The sequence below is a fragment of the Epargyreus clarus genome, unplaced genomic scaffold (assembly GCF_041222505.1).
Source record: "Epargyreus clarus isolate Ecla_fem2 unplaced genomic scaffold, WU_Ecla_fem_2.2 ptg000009l, whole genome shotgun sequence".
Taxonomy (NCBI): Eukaryota; Metazoa; Arthropoda; class Insecta; order Lepidoptera; family Hesperiidae; genus Epargyreus; species Epargyreus clarus.
In genome coordinates this window covers 8,146,277-8,160,427 of record NW_027332217.1, presented here as the reverse complement: position 1 = coordinate 8,160,427, position 14,151 = coordinate 8,146,277, and the positions used below count along the sequence as shown (strand labels likewise).

General features: G+C 35.4%; 1 protein-coding gene across 12 annotated transcripts in view; it reads right to left on the bottom strand.

Annotated features, from left to right (window-relative positions):
• Positions 1 to 14,151, bottom strand: part of LOC140744916 (monocarboxylate transporter 10) — a 149,235-nt gene that overhangs the window by 9,613 nt on the left and 125,471 nt on the right. For all 12 annotated transcript variants that reach the window (XM_073076622.1, XM_073076631.1, XM_073076624.1 and 9 more), the window contains one exon: positions 6,018 to 6,191. In XM_073076622.1, coding sequence (XP_072932723.1) covers positions 6,018 to 6,191 — 174 coding nt within the window. The remainder of the gene's footprint in view (positions 1 to 6,017; positions 6,192 to 14,151) is intronic.

Here is a 14,151-nt window from a genome sequence, read left to right as displayed (position 1 = left end):
TTTGTATGTCCATTATTGTCCATAAATAATTTTGATTTTTTATAACATTTATTAAGATGGACATGGAAATGGGTTTAGCGGTGATACCTCCCTGGTCTCTCTATACTGGCTCTACCACTTCTCTACTATTTTACGTTTAAGTAGATAATGACAAAACAGTTCAGTATATTTTTATCTTTCTTTTTTTGTTTAGGACCCATAAATAGTTTTAGATTTAATAATAAAACAAGAATCACAACAGAACCTTTCTATATTTAATAATGATTATGGACGAATTTTGACCGCTTAGCTAACTCTAGAATATAGAAATAAGAATTTCAACCTTTCTCTCCAGAGAACTGGGTTCGAATCCTACGCACCTTTGATCGACGTGTTTGTTAGTACTTAATTACCACTTTCTATATTTCACAAACCTTTGAGATAATTACAGACAACGCACGTAGGCCTAAAGGTACCTATTCTCCGATAATGTTTCCGATAACGTTTAGTCAAATGTTAATTTAATTTGTAAAGTATAATTTGAAAATCAGCGCATGTGAAACCGGATGACCAACTCGACGCTTGGGAGGTCAAAATATTTTTTTATGTTTTGGGCAATAAATGCCGTTATAGTGTTTTTCGTAAAAGAAAGATATTGAATAACTCTACTTGTATTTACCTGAGTGTTCTATGTCCTATCTATCCAGAATTAAAGATATTCAGTTTATTACATAGGTAGATATGATTTTAGTCAACCGTCTGTATTATGTGATAATCGGTACAAAAGGATGGAGCCTATAAGAACTTAATATCAGATGACCTGCAATACAGCTTTAGCTGTTTGAATCCGAATCCACAATGGAGGATCAGAGATTAGGTAAGGACTACTTTGTTACTTTAATACCTACTTACATAATAATCACAACGGAAACAATTACACTACTAAAGGGCCTACTTATAGGTACTTGTTCTCGGTAATAATGTAATTGAATAAAAAAGTTTAAAAGAGACTCGAGTGTAATGTTGACTCTGTTCATGCAACAGAAGGATATGGGAGCTCAGCGTAATGCTTCCGTTTTTAAATGCATTGTGTTGTTTGCAATCTCTTCGACCCAATAAAATATCGACCCTTATCCGAGATTTTATACGCCAATAAAATTTGTAATAGCAATTTATTTATACAATAGTTGTTTTATACTGGCTACCCGGCTGTATCTATCGGGCGTTTCAGATCTTCAGAGGTTATTTCAAGGCCTCTACGTGCCTTTGACTGTAGTCAATAGTCTATCTTATGTAAAGTTAGTTACAGAAGGTTGGAGCCAGTAGTGACAACTTGGTATCAGATCAAATGAACTGTAAGACAGCTGCAGCAGTGACAGCCTAACGGTTTGAAACAGAACTCATATTTGGAGGATCAAAGGTTTTATGTAAGTAAAGACAACTTTGTTACTTTAAGTAAGTATATAATAATCATAACAGAAGCCATTACATTACAAGAGTAGGTACCCATACTTCCTCTCGGTAGTGTGTAGTTTTGCTGTTGAATAGAAATGTTACGAAAGACTTCAAGTGGAATATTGATTTTTGTTCATACAACAGAAGGATATGGAGCTTAGCGTAATGCTTCCGTTTTCAAATGCATTGCGTTGTTTGCAATCTCTTCGACCTAATAAAATATCGACCCTTATCCGAGGTTTTATACTCCAATAAAATTTGTAATAGCAATTTATTTATACAATAGTTGTTTTATACTGGTTACCCGGCTGTATCTATCGGGCGTTTCAGATCTTCAGAGGTTATTTCAAGGCCTCTACGTGCCTTTGACTGTAGTCAATAGTCTATCTTATGTAAAGTTAGTTACAGAAGGTTGGAGCCAGTAATGACAACTTGATATCAGATCAAATGAACTGTAAGACAGCTGCAGCAGTGACAGCTTAACGGTTTGAAACAGAACTCATATTTGGAGGATCAAAGGTCTTAGGTAAGTAAAGACAACTTTGTTACTTTAAGTAAGTACATAATAATCATAACAGAAGCCATTACATTACAAGAGTAGGTGGTACCCATACTTCCTCTCGGTAGTGTAGTTTTGCTGTTGAATAGAAATGTTACGAAAGACTTCAAGTGGAATATTGATTTTTGTTCATGCAACAGAAGGATATGGGAGCTCAGCGTAATGCTTCCGTTTTCAAATGCATTGCGTTGTTTGCAATCTCTTCGACCTAATAAAATATCGACCCTTATCCGAGATTTTATACTCCAATAAAATTTGTAATAGCAATTTATTTATACAATAGTCGTTTTATACTGGCTAACCGGCTGACTATACATGAGGCGACCATCTCCAAGTAGAAGCCCTGTTCTATAAAATTTCCGCGTACCGTTCAAAAAGTGAAATGAACTTCTTCTCAAAGTATTCTCTGAGCGCTATGACATCGGGCTCTTCAAGAAGGGTGCAAAAAGACTCTCCTTCAAATCCAGTGATGTATTGGCGAATCCTCGGTTGTTGCAAATGTGCATAGGCGACGGTGACGGCTTTCCACCAGGTAGCCCGTCTGCCTTATAGGTGGTTAAAGTGACCACTTATTAGGTGGTCTGTATGCCAGTTTGTAACGTCAATCGTATAAAGACGACCCGCGTGGCTGAGCGGTCACCACAACGGTCTGACGGGGTCCTTGGTTCGATCTCCGGCCAGACAGATTTCTAAATTATGAATTTAGGTTTCTGTTTCTGGGTCTCGGTGTTTGTGTTTGTCTCTGTGTGTGTCCATAGCATCCACGACACAGGGAATCCTACTGCGGGGTTGTGAGTGTAGAAAGCGTTTATAAAAAAAAATGTACTAAGTTTAAAGCATAATACTGCGTCAAAAATATTTAAGTGAATGTTTAAGATTGTGAAAGTTGGTAAAACAAATATCATATTGTGGAATTAGGCTGAGGTCTACATAACTTCTTTATTTTTATTTCTCCGAAAGAGTAAATTGCCAAGCGTGAAACTCTTGAACAGGCGCTAAAGTTGCCAAATTAACCAATACCGAGAACTTTCTGTTTCCTTTTTCCGAGTTTCTATGTATATTTAAAACGATTTTTTTGTTTATTAAACTAATTGTTTCTATGTATATTTAGAACTAATTTTATTTTGAGCTAAAATGATTTTAGCTCAAAATATTATTTCTCTTTTTTACCTAGTGATTTTTAGATGTTACAAATAAGGTAAAGTCAATGATTTGTTATCTAAGAAATGTAATAATAAACTTGTATGGATTTCATATTTGGTTTATCGATATCTATCAACTTTTTATGGCCAACTACTTTAGTTTCGTTTCAAACGGGTCGAAATGCATCAGTCGCTAAAAACTGGTCAAACGTTTGTGGACCACTTTCAATCTAAATGCTAATAATGCTTGGCGTCAGTAAAAATGGGATTCCGAAATAGGTTTTAAAAGCATTTGTACAGTACTATCGATACTCAGATGACTTTGATGAAATGAACTGAAACACATATGAATAACTACTGGAAATATCAGCCTTTTTTAGAAAAAGCGATGATGTCGCCTGTCTTAGAAATCTATACTAAGCTTTCGTGTAAGACACGTTCACCTGATGCTTATACTTCCTAAGTGATGAATTGTTGGAATACAGATGAAGTCAGATCTGAAATCGATTTTGTAAACTATCAAATAGCAATAGTTATCCTAGTGTGATAAACAAAGACTTTAGGTTAAACTCAATTACATCAAATGTTTTCTACACAAAAAAAAATGTGAGCCGTCACGGGACGCCTGGCAGATGTGAAACATCGACATTATTTTGTAAAAGTAATATTCAGAAAAGAACATATTGTGATAGGAACTAAATATGTCATAATGATAAAATAAAATATTACGATTTTTTTCCAGATAACGATGACTATTTATTGAATAAACATTTATTTTCATTAAATACAAAGATTTACGAATTTATTTCAAATCGTGACTACTTAATTCGTTTAATCAGTGACTTCGGTAATAGTTATTGGGCATGGCGACGCGTCGCCACACCGTACACACTACTGCATATCGACTGTATATATATACCATCGTATAGCGTCGCCACGGCATGCGTCGCCACGCCAGAAATCGGTTTTACGTGCGGCTATAGATGTTTCACATCAAAAATTACTTTTAAACTTAATTACATTATTACCAATAACATTTCAATGCTTATTGGACGTTTGCAACTGACACCGGGCCGCGATGATTTACATTCCGCCCGGAGCATAACGCAAAAGTGATAAAATCATCAAAACAGAGCAGCATCACTTTATTTTTGGTCGCCTGCAGTTATATTGAATATCCGTTTGTTTACTCTGAGTGCCAATTAACGGATACCTTTGATGTTGGTTAAAACGAGTTACGGATATGATTCAGATGATATAAATTGAGCTGTCGTTCGTGCAACGCAATTTCCACCGAATTACGTTGCAATTTTTTATTTATGGTAATGCATTACTCGTATTTTCCATAAGAATCACATTGCAATTTCGAATGTCAACTCAAATGATGAATATCTCTTAGATTATTTTATTAGATATTTAGAAGGTGGTGGAACCCGTCGTGGTTCAACTTTGGAGGGGCCACCGCTACTTATATTTCCGCCAATAACACCAGTGATAAGCGCTATTGTGTTCTAATTTTACGGGTCTTATTAGAGGCGTTCAATTTGTAGCCCCTTGTCATGCGATGGACTGCATAGTTTTAGCTACTTCGAAATTTTAAAAGTAAAAGCCAAACATCGACGTGTATTAATAACCAAACATAAATTATAATATTAAGTATAACCAAACAAAGGTTGAATAACGTTATTGATGTCATAACTATCACTGAATAATTTATTGGTTCCATCATTCAAATTAATAAGTTGCATATAATTGTTAATAAGGCTAAAACCGGGTCTGCTTTGACATGGCCTGTGTAAACATTTGAGATAATGATGTATGATGCATTGCTATTAATTAATTATTGCCTTATAATTAATTTGCCTTGTATATTGCAGATGATAATATATTTTGTTTTTATACAGCTATTTTTAATGTATGTACCTATTGAAGTATTATTCGTTAACGTCGAAGGAATGATAGTCTTTTTTGTTCAAAAGATTAGAGTAGCAAAGAAGCTTGCAGACACTACTGCTCATGAACATTTGTGATCAACTATATATAGAACATTTTCTACCTGAAGCTTTACAGGTGTACCTGAAGCTTTTGGTTACAGATGCATTGCCTATATCGCTAAAATGACCTTACATCTAATTCTGCCGGCATCCACACTCTTCCACTCAAACGCAGAACAGCTTCAAGCTAGAGATAAGTGTGAAGTTGGTGTCTTTCCGAATCATCTTGTCTTCACGACCTTTTAATCAAATTTCGTAAAGTAGACAGTTCGCTTGTAGAGGTCAGTAGCACTAGTAGTTGTAATCTCATAAAATAATGCTCCCGTCCATGCAGGTGACTGTTACACCGTCAATAAATTTTATTATGAACATTTCTGTGTTAATTAACGTTTGGTCAAGTTGTCATTTCCGGTCGTTATCTATAGATAGAAGCCGATAAATTGGACACTATCAAAAATATCTAATATTCGTAATGTATTACGTCAATATTCTTGTAGCTGAGCTTCGTGGTAAGTTATGGTCTTCCTACCAATTGCAGTCTACCTAATTGGTCACGGCCGCCTATGGACATCTGTAACCAGCTCCATATACCTGAATTCGATGAGATATGAGTTGTTATTCCTAAGAACTAACATGTGCGCCTCATATGTAACTAAGCTAGTATCAACACTCATCCACCGATATGTAAGAATAGGTATCCGCTAGAAATAAGTATGTCCATGGTATCTCTCTGTTCAGACCATACTGATTCTACTATCTTTCAAAGAATAGAGTAGAAAATATTTAAATGTAGCAGTGGAATCTACGAGAGATAGACAGAAAATATTGCGAAGACTTTCTTTTCTTCTCTCTATTAGTATTACGTATTAGAATATTATTGTAACTGACCATAACTGAAGAAGAGCTGGTGGAACTGTGTCGCGAAGGAGGTGAAGAGGCAGCCCAGCGCTGCGATCAGGCCGCCGACCACCGCTGTCACGCGTGTGGACTTGCGCACACACAATGCCACCGTCACCGGAGACAGTGCTAACGCCACACCCGCTGATAAGGCGCCGAGACACCCTGGAACATAAAAGACATAATAATATGACAAAATGTATTAAGACAAAATCTAGTTTTATGATTGTTTCGAACCCATTTTATGTTCTACTGCTGGGTGCGACTCTCTCCACAACTGGAGGAGGCCAGGAGAGTATCTTATTGCGATGCTTCAACGCGGATTGGTGCACGTTAGCACGGGCTAGTATCACGTGTTTAACTACATATATGTATGTACGTTAAAATTGTTCGAACTTATAACAACATAAAATAACGTAATAAATAGCTTAACACGCCATTTCGAAACTTGAAGATGAGCATGAAACTACTAGCCATCAGCCATCCAACTTCCGACCGTATTCCAGCTTGCTAACTTTGATCTGCCAAGGTAGAACTTGTGTGTAGACACAAGATCCTGATTGTGTAGACACAAGCGCGCTTCTCATAGGTATACGATTCTAGGAACAGTTCGTATCATCGAAATAGGTTCAATAGTTACCAAAATTACGTGGGATCATGAGACGTTATCATATGAAGACATCATCGCATTTATTCCTGTATGACAGTGAAGTACCGCTGCTTTGTTGTGAATTCATATTTAAAATAAAATTGATTTAATTAAGCCAATGGGCTGCCGTATCCACTTAATACCAGATTTCAGACTTCAGAAACTTCATACACAATAACTGTTAATTAAACCTTTAGGTGTCAGTCTGTGAAAATCTTAATAAGGTAATTAAGAATATGGGCGTACTATTATTTGACGCTTAAAGAGGTGAGGCGGCAAAATTTCTTTACATCGCAGATGACAGACAAGTTTTCACTTGGTATTTATCAGGGGACGGGCTCCTTTCCGAGGTATAATTAAACCAAAGTTTAATTCTCTTAAGCGAATGCTAATCATACTTGTAGCACTTACGAATGACACATTAATATATCACGCGGTGCACCTCTGGACAAGATACAAAAATTAAGTGGCTATTAAGCGAGAAAATTTCTTTTAATTATAGGGTAAGTAAGGGCACACCGCGTACGGCGGTTTCTCACGTTTTCAGACGGATGTTAACAAAAAGATCTTGATATTTTATTGTTATCTGAAGTCGTAAAAATCCGTGTGCGGGCATACCACTTCCCTTGTATGGCGGTATTTTACCAAACATCGTACAAAGCTGTCCTATTTACATTATCTCTGACGCTTCATTTACCTTTAAACTCTAAACTATATAAATTATCTACTTTACTCGCGTTCGTACTTAAGAGAAAACAATAAAAATTGCATAAATTTCAAGCTTATCTTACTCCGCGATGACGGTTATTAAGTAGGTGCTCTTGTATTGTTGAGCGGAGACTAAAATAAAACTATTTAAAATAAGTAAATATAATTTAATTTATAACTGTGAAATGCTTGACTTATAAAGAAATAAAGTAAACTCATTAAAGTTATGATCCATTAAACGAATACTAAATGAGATATAAATAAAATCAAATTAGGATTCCTATTGCATGGGTGTCATGAATTCACTCATAAACACAAGTAGGTTCATATTATAATTACGCAAGTACTAAGTACAGTACGTTAGTTTAGTGAGTAGTAAGTACTTAGTAAACATGTCTTTAAAAACAAACTGTTATTTGAACTGAAATGAACATAATATTCTTCAAAAACAAATTTAAAAGCTTGTAGCGCACAAGATCTTACCCAGTTTAGTACAAATTCTTCTTTTTCTCAGATTACATTTTGGATACAGGCATTTAAGAAGCGTTTAGCCCGAATATCCCAACCCCCTCCTGTATTCTTTGGGTTCCTCTCCAACCCTTGCCTGTTGTTAAAAATTTGGTGATGGATGTATGGGATGCATATTGTATTAATACTATATTACTATATTGTAATAATTACGTAACTACTTGCAATATTATTACTTCATAGTATTAAATGACAAGTACAATTTAATATTTATAGGAATTGTGTGTAACCATAAATATGATTTACGACTCTATAATGCTTAATGTTGGCAGTTTGTCTTCTGTTATGGACTAATGTTGGAATATTATGTGCATATTAAAATTATTTTGCGCTATGAATATTTAAGAGATTTATATGGATTGTAATATAGTTAAACGTGTCATATAATTTGGCAAAGGGAGATCTCCCGCCGGGCTAGGTGATCATGCCCGGGGAGCGGCCGTGCTCCGACAGTCTCAGTACGAAGCTCGTATATACATGCAAGATGTTGAGAAAACGTAGATAGCGTGATTCAGAATACTCGTGGCGCCATCTCTTGACGAGTAGCGGGAAGTCGCCACATCCATACCTATCTTTACATTCTTACAATGTAAGTAACATTGTAGCAAACCCTTGCATGTATGTATGTTTTTGAAAGAAATATATAAGTACGTGAACGAATAGTTAATCTTCATTGCAATATTACAATAAAGAGATAATATAACCACTGTATAATCTAAAAACTAAAATAAGTAAAAAATAAGTTTTGAAGAAGTATTAATGTTATAAAACCCGCCGCACACGAAGCACGTCTGCTTAAATCTTAAGCACATGAATTCGTAAATGATAAATAAAAAAATAGCGAATCCTAACACAAGCCGCGGTAGGAACTTGGTTCCAAAAACAATATTAATATGTACGTATGTTCTTTCACGTCCCGTATTTAAATCACCTGAAATGTTTATTTTATGTTGAAAAGATAGACAAAAATATATTGAACACGTACGCAAACATTATATCATAAGTGTCGTAAACAGCGGAAAAGACAATCAGCAGTTATCATATTTGGGACAGCACATACGTTCTTATACGGAGGCCAATAAAACGCGACGTAGTTATTTTTCATACTATTACAAGTAATAAAAGGAAATTGTCAGGACGGATTGAACTTATTACTGACAATGCCTACTACCTGTTATTCGGGATGATGTTTTCTGGCTTCAAAACTTTCCGACTTAGTTTCATGATACCTTTCTACTTTGTTTTCAGGCTGTGGCGTATGCAGGATGACCAAGCTGAAGGTAGGCTTTGATGGCGAAAAAAGATCTACGTTTATGGATAATTATAAGTGTCAGAAATAGTCGAAAAAAGGTTATCTTTTTCTGCCGTTTTACAGATAATATTGTAACTTGTAACATTTTGCCGCCCCCTAAAAAGTTTTGCCCGTCAGTTAAATAAAGGGGCTGAGAGAGAGTCTCTTGTTTTCAGTGACATTATGAGACTGACCCTACGTTAAGATATAAAATACTATTAATTCTTGTTGTATTTGCCATTGATTACAAATGTCTATCATAGAAATGACCGATCATTTATATGAGGTGTGCCTTTATGTTTCTTGTTTCAATAAATCTTTAAATCTTTTAAATTTTCAACGTAAACTAATTATGATGGACAATAAGTATTCATATTGTCTTATGTTAATTACTGTAGTCTTGTCAACTTTTATTTACAAAATAGATAAAATACGAAACTCAAATGTACTCAATGGAGATACTTAGTCGGTACAAAGTGAGAAAGGGCAGACAAACATAGCTATTGAAAAGGATAGCCACACTCGGACGGTTCGGAGGTTCGTCGACATTTTAACTGGGAAAACCACCATTGGCCACACATCTCAAGAATAAATCTACAAGACGCTGTTTAATCTAGCTGCACAGATTGGTACATGTCGCTTTGTCTTAACTTGTTTATCTGCGTCTATGATCAGTTTTTTCAGCGAAAATTTCTTTGTATATACATATATCTTTATATACTTATTATCCATTTTCATTTAAACTCGTTCTAATTTCCCCTATTGTAAATGACTTATGAAAGTTTTTCATACCACATACCGTTCTTTATATTATTTTCATGCGTATTTAATTTGCGTTTAAAATTTTGTTTATTAATTTTGTGTTTTGTAGATAAATTTGTTATTTGGAGCAACAATTTCAGTTTTATTTCATCTTAATTGCAGCGCATTACAATGTTTGTAGAGTGTTATTATTATAAGTACCTATGTTTGCTTTCGGTGGAATGTTCAAATGTAAAATTGTAATAAAAATGTATGTTAAGCATTGTGTTAAGCACATAAATTGGATTAAAACGGACCCAACTTCGTGAATTCTTAAAGTTTATCCGTATTTCAAAGAATAGGTTTTATGAAACGGCGACAGTGAATGCAAAATATAATGCTGTAAATAAGGCCAAGTTTATTCTTTCGACCGCAACAAATGTAGTCAAACCCGCATAGTTGGTCTCAAACGGATCGAAATAAAGAAATGCTGCCTCATCGTCTTGTAAATAGTAGCAAATTGTCTGTCTTTATGTCGTTATCGACTGGTGTTGGAAACGTCGGCTAAATGTGTCGCTGATAGAATAGAAATCGGATATTTTTTATTCTTATTATTTCATCTATGATATTGTTCTTACTGTTGACTTTGTTTCTGTGAAATAAGTTTGAAAATAACAAGGCGGTTTGGTGTTACTATTTGGATACTTAGTGGGTGTTAGTAATAGGTTTGCTTGTGAATTTAGTAGTATCTATGTGTAAGTTTTACTTATAGATTTTTCGTGATAAAGGGGACGTTATTAATAAAATTCGTGAGTTAATATAATTTGTAGGCAATATAACATAGGATATAGTAGCTATAGTATTGGTATATAATATTATAGATACAACATAGATTATCCTGCGATAAATGCCATCTGATAAAATGCAAACACTAACTTATGCCTTATCATAAACATACATTATTTTCATACATAATAAATGTTCATTTGAAAATACCTTTAATATTGGAGATCTTTGTCTGTGATTCATATGATGTACCTACTAAGAAAATGTTACTATCAACTTGTTAAACGTCTTATATTTTCCTTAAGCTAGGGCTGCTTGTTCGAATGAACATAATCGAGAAGACAGACTACACTTTACGACAGAACACACGGTGCTAACATCGCCTGCGTTTAACGTAGGTACTCATACAGTTCTTTACAACTTCTCCGGGAAATTGGTATAGAAATTAAAACTTTCTTTACGTAGCTCCAACATGGTGTTAATATTTTATGAAATGTCGTAATCTGATGGACGAGACACAATTTCTTAATATCTCTCTGCCCTACACACTCAAAGGGATTTCTGATTTATTGTGTCCCGCTTGTTATTATGCCCCGATGACTCGCGTTCTTCTCATACCCATTGAAGTGACATTATTGATTGGTGGTTCAGATGTAGCGCTCGTAAATCCAGAATAAGTGTTATTTTTTTATAATATAAGAGTAGCAGACGAGCATGCAGTCCACCTGATGGTAAGTGGCTACTGCCGCCCATGGACATCTGTAATCAACCCCAGATAGGATTAGATATTCCTACCTAAGGTCGGCAACAGATGCGCCGCTACCTGAGGACTAAGCTGGAACGCCTCGGAAAAGTCTGTCTCCCTTACCATACCCTTCAAACCGGAACACAGCAGCGCCTAACACTGCTGTTATTAGGTAGAAATAGGTGTGGCGGTGGTGCCGCCGGAGTCGAACCACAAAGGGTTCTACCACCTTTAAAAAAAGTGTGTAATGGAGGACAGAAACATCCGCGGCGCTCGTATTGTTTTATTCTTAAAAACTAAGTGCACATATTAATCATTTAGTTTATATTTTGATTTATTATTTGTTACTTTTTAACCGACAGCGACGGGTTATATTTTTCGACTGTATGTATGTCTTATTCTTTGGCACGCTCTACAGCTCAAACGGCTTGACGGATTTAAACATATGAGATTTCGTTGGATGCGTCCAAATTGTGGGAGTTATATGTTTCATTATTTCCCTTTTGAATTAATCATTTTAAGCAGGTAGAGTTATTGTTTTTTAATAATGACTCATGTACTAGTATTTAATCTCATTTGTGAACAATAGTTTGTATTACATTGTAGTCATACCTACATATATAACGTAAATTTGTAGGTACATACGTCTAACGGAAACCATATGTACATTTTATAGTCTAGTAGTATAATAGCAGGTATAACATAAGTATTAAAGTATCACAGTGTATAAAAGAGAAGTGTCTAAACCAAATAAGGTACTTTCAAAAAAAAAAAAGAGATCCAAGAATTCTAATTACGAAATTACCTTTCAAATTAATTAAGCCAGTATTTATTATTATCAAATTACCGCCATTATCCAAGTAGAAAATATGATTAAGTCGATGATCATAATTAATTTATTATTTTACAAATATCTTATTTGATACAAATTTTCATGTGAAATTCATACCCAAGTGGTTTAATTCGACGTGCTTCGAAGCGGCAAATAGAATTACAGTACAAATAAAACAACTGAATTATAAATCTAAAATGGCGGTCTTTTGAAAACGAGATGAAATATATCTCAAAATTACCGTAAAGCGTATTCGAATAAATCACGAGCACAATTAACAAGAGACCGAGAAATGGGACATCGTGATGGAAATGTGCGAATTATGAACGTTTTGATCGTGTAAACGAGCGAATTGTAATCGTTTTGATCGTATGTAGGTACGTGGGAAATACAGCACTAGCTCACATGCTTTTATGCACGATGTCTTCAATTTTCATTCGATTGGCGACTTCATGGATGCTGCATCTCGTTTTAACGACTGTTCGTTTGGTCGCCGTATCACAAACGCGCATCAATGTTGCATCGATTTACTCACGTTTAATTGCTGTATCGAACGTCCCAAAGTACCTGCAACCACCACCTTTGCGGATAGGGAGTAATTGCTGCATCTATCTTCGAAAACATAGTTAAATTACGATCGCCGCCGCAAAAGTAGCAAGTCTGCTAACGCCCTTATAAATATCACGCGTAAACGTGCCGCTTATCGTGGTGCTGTCAACAGCCAAAACATATTAAATGTCCTTTGATATGATAAATGTGGGATGAGGTCGGAACGTACATTGGTTCGCGGTTCGCCTCTCTAATAAACGATTGCCGATGATTGGCAGTTAGGCGGGCGGTCACCCTCTAAGCTAGCCTTTTTCAGCCCACGATATTACAAATATCAAGCAAAAAATCTGTGATAGGTCTAATAAATTTTTGAATAATGGTATCGAATTAATAATTCGAGCCGCCACGAAATCAGTATGTTTTCTTTTTAGAGATGTGTAAAAATCCACGTCGGTGTACAATGTAGATACATATATTTAACGGAAAAATTAACAGATAAGAGATCATTCTATCATTAAAACATTTTTAATAATAATAAGTGCTTGAATGACTCAAAATTCATGTTATAAAATAAAGTGCACACAAAACTTAATTGGTTTCAACTAAGTACGGCACTTAAATTTTATTTGTATGCACAAGCGTGAAGTTAGTTAATTAATTGTGGTTCCGTATTAGTCCAAAAGCTAATAGGATCCGCTTGCAGTGTTAGTACAAAGAGAGGAATTGCTATCAAGTGTCTATGAAGTGACATTTAATTAGCATCAACTTCCAACCTCGCTCCAGTGCAAATAAATCTCATTCGAGAAACAACAAGACGGGGAACCTACATTGTTTGTATCCACGCTTGTTCAGTAACAAGTTGGCCATTTAATCGCTATCTGAAAAATATTTATTGCTTTCGTCTGTATCTACTTCAACAAGGGATCGAATCTCGGGGCGATACGGGAACAACATGTATGTACCTACTTGTAACACAGTATAGCTACATCGTGTTACATGGTAATAAATCAGAAGATTTCTCGCACTTACATTTGCAGGATTTTAAAGGATAAATGGGTAGTATACACAAACGAAGAAATTAAGCATGATGAACATGAGTGTAAGAGTAATAAATCTGCTGTGTTTTGGTTTAAACGGAACAGATAGTTATGGGAGGGTTTCATCGTAGTCCTAAGGGGTGGCAACGCATCTCTACCCCACCTTAGGTAGGCACAAATCCTATCAGATCAGATTACAGATGCCCATGTTGTCTGATCGTTTATCATCAGATTGCCTGCACGCTCGTTTTACATATTT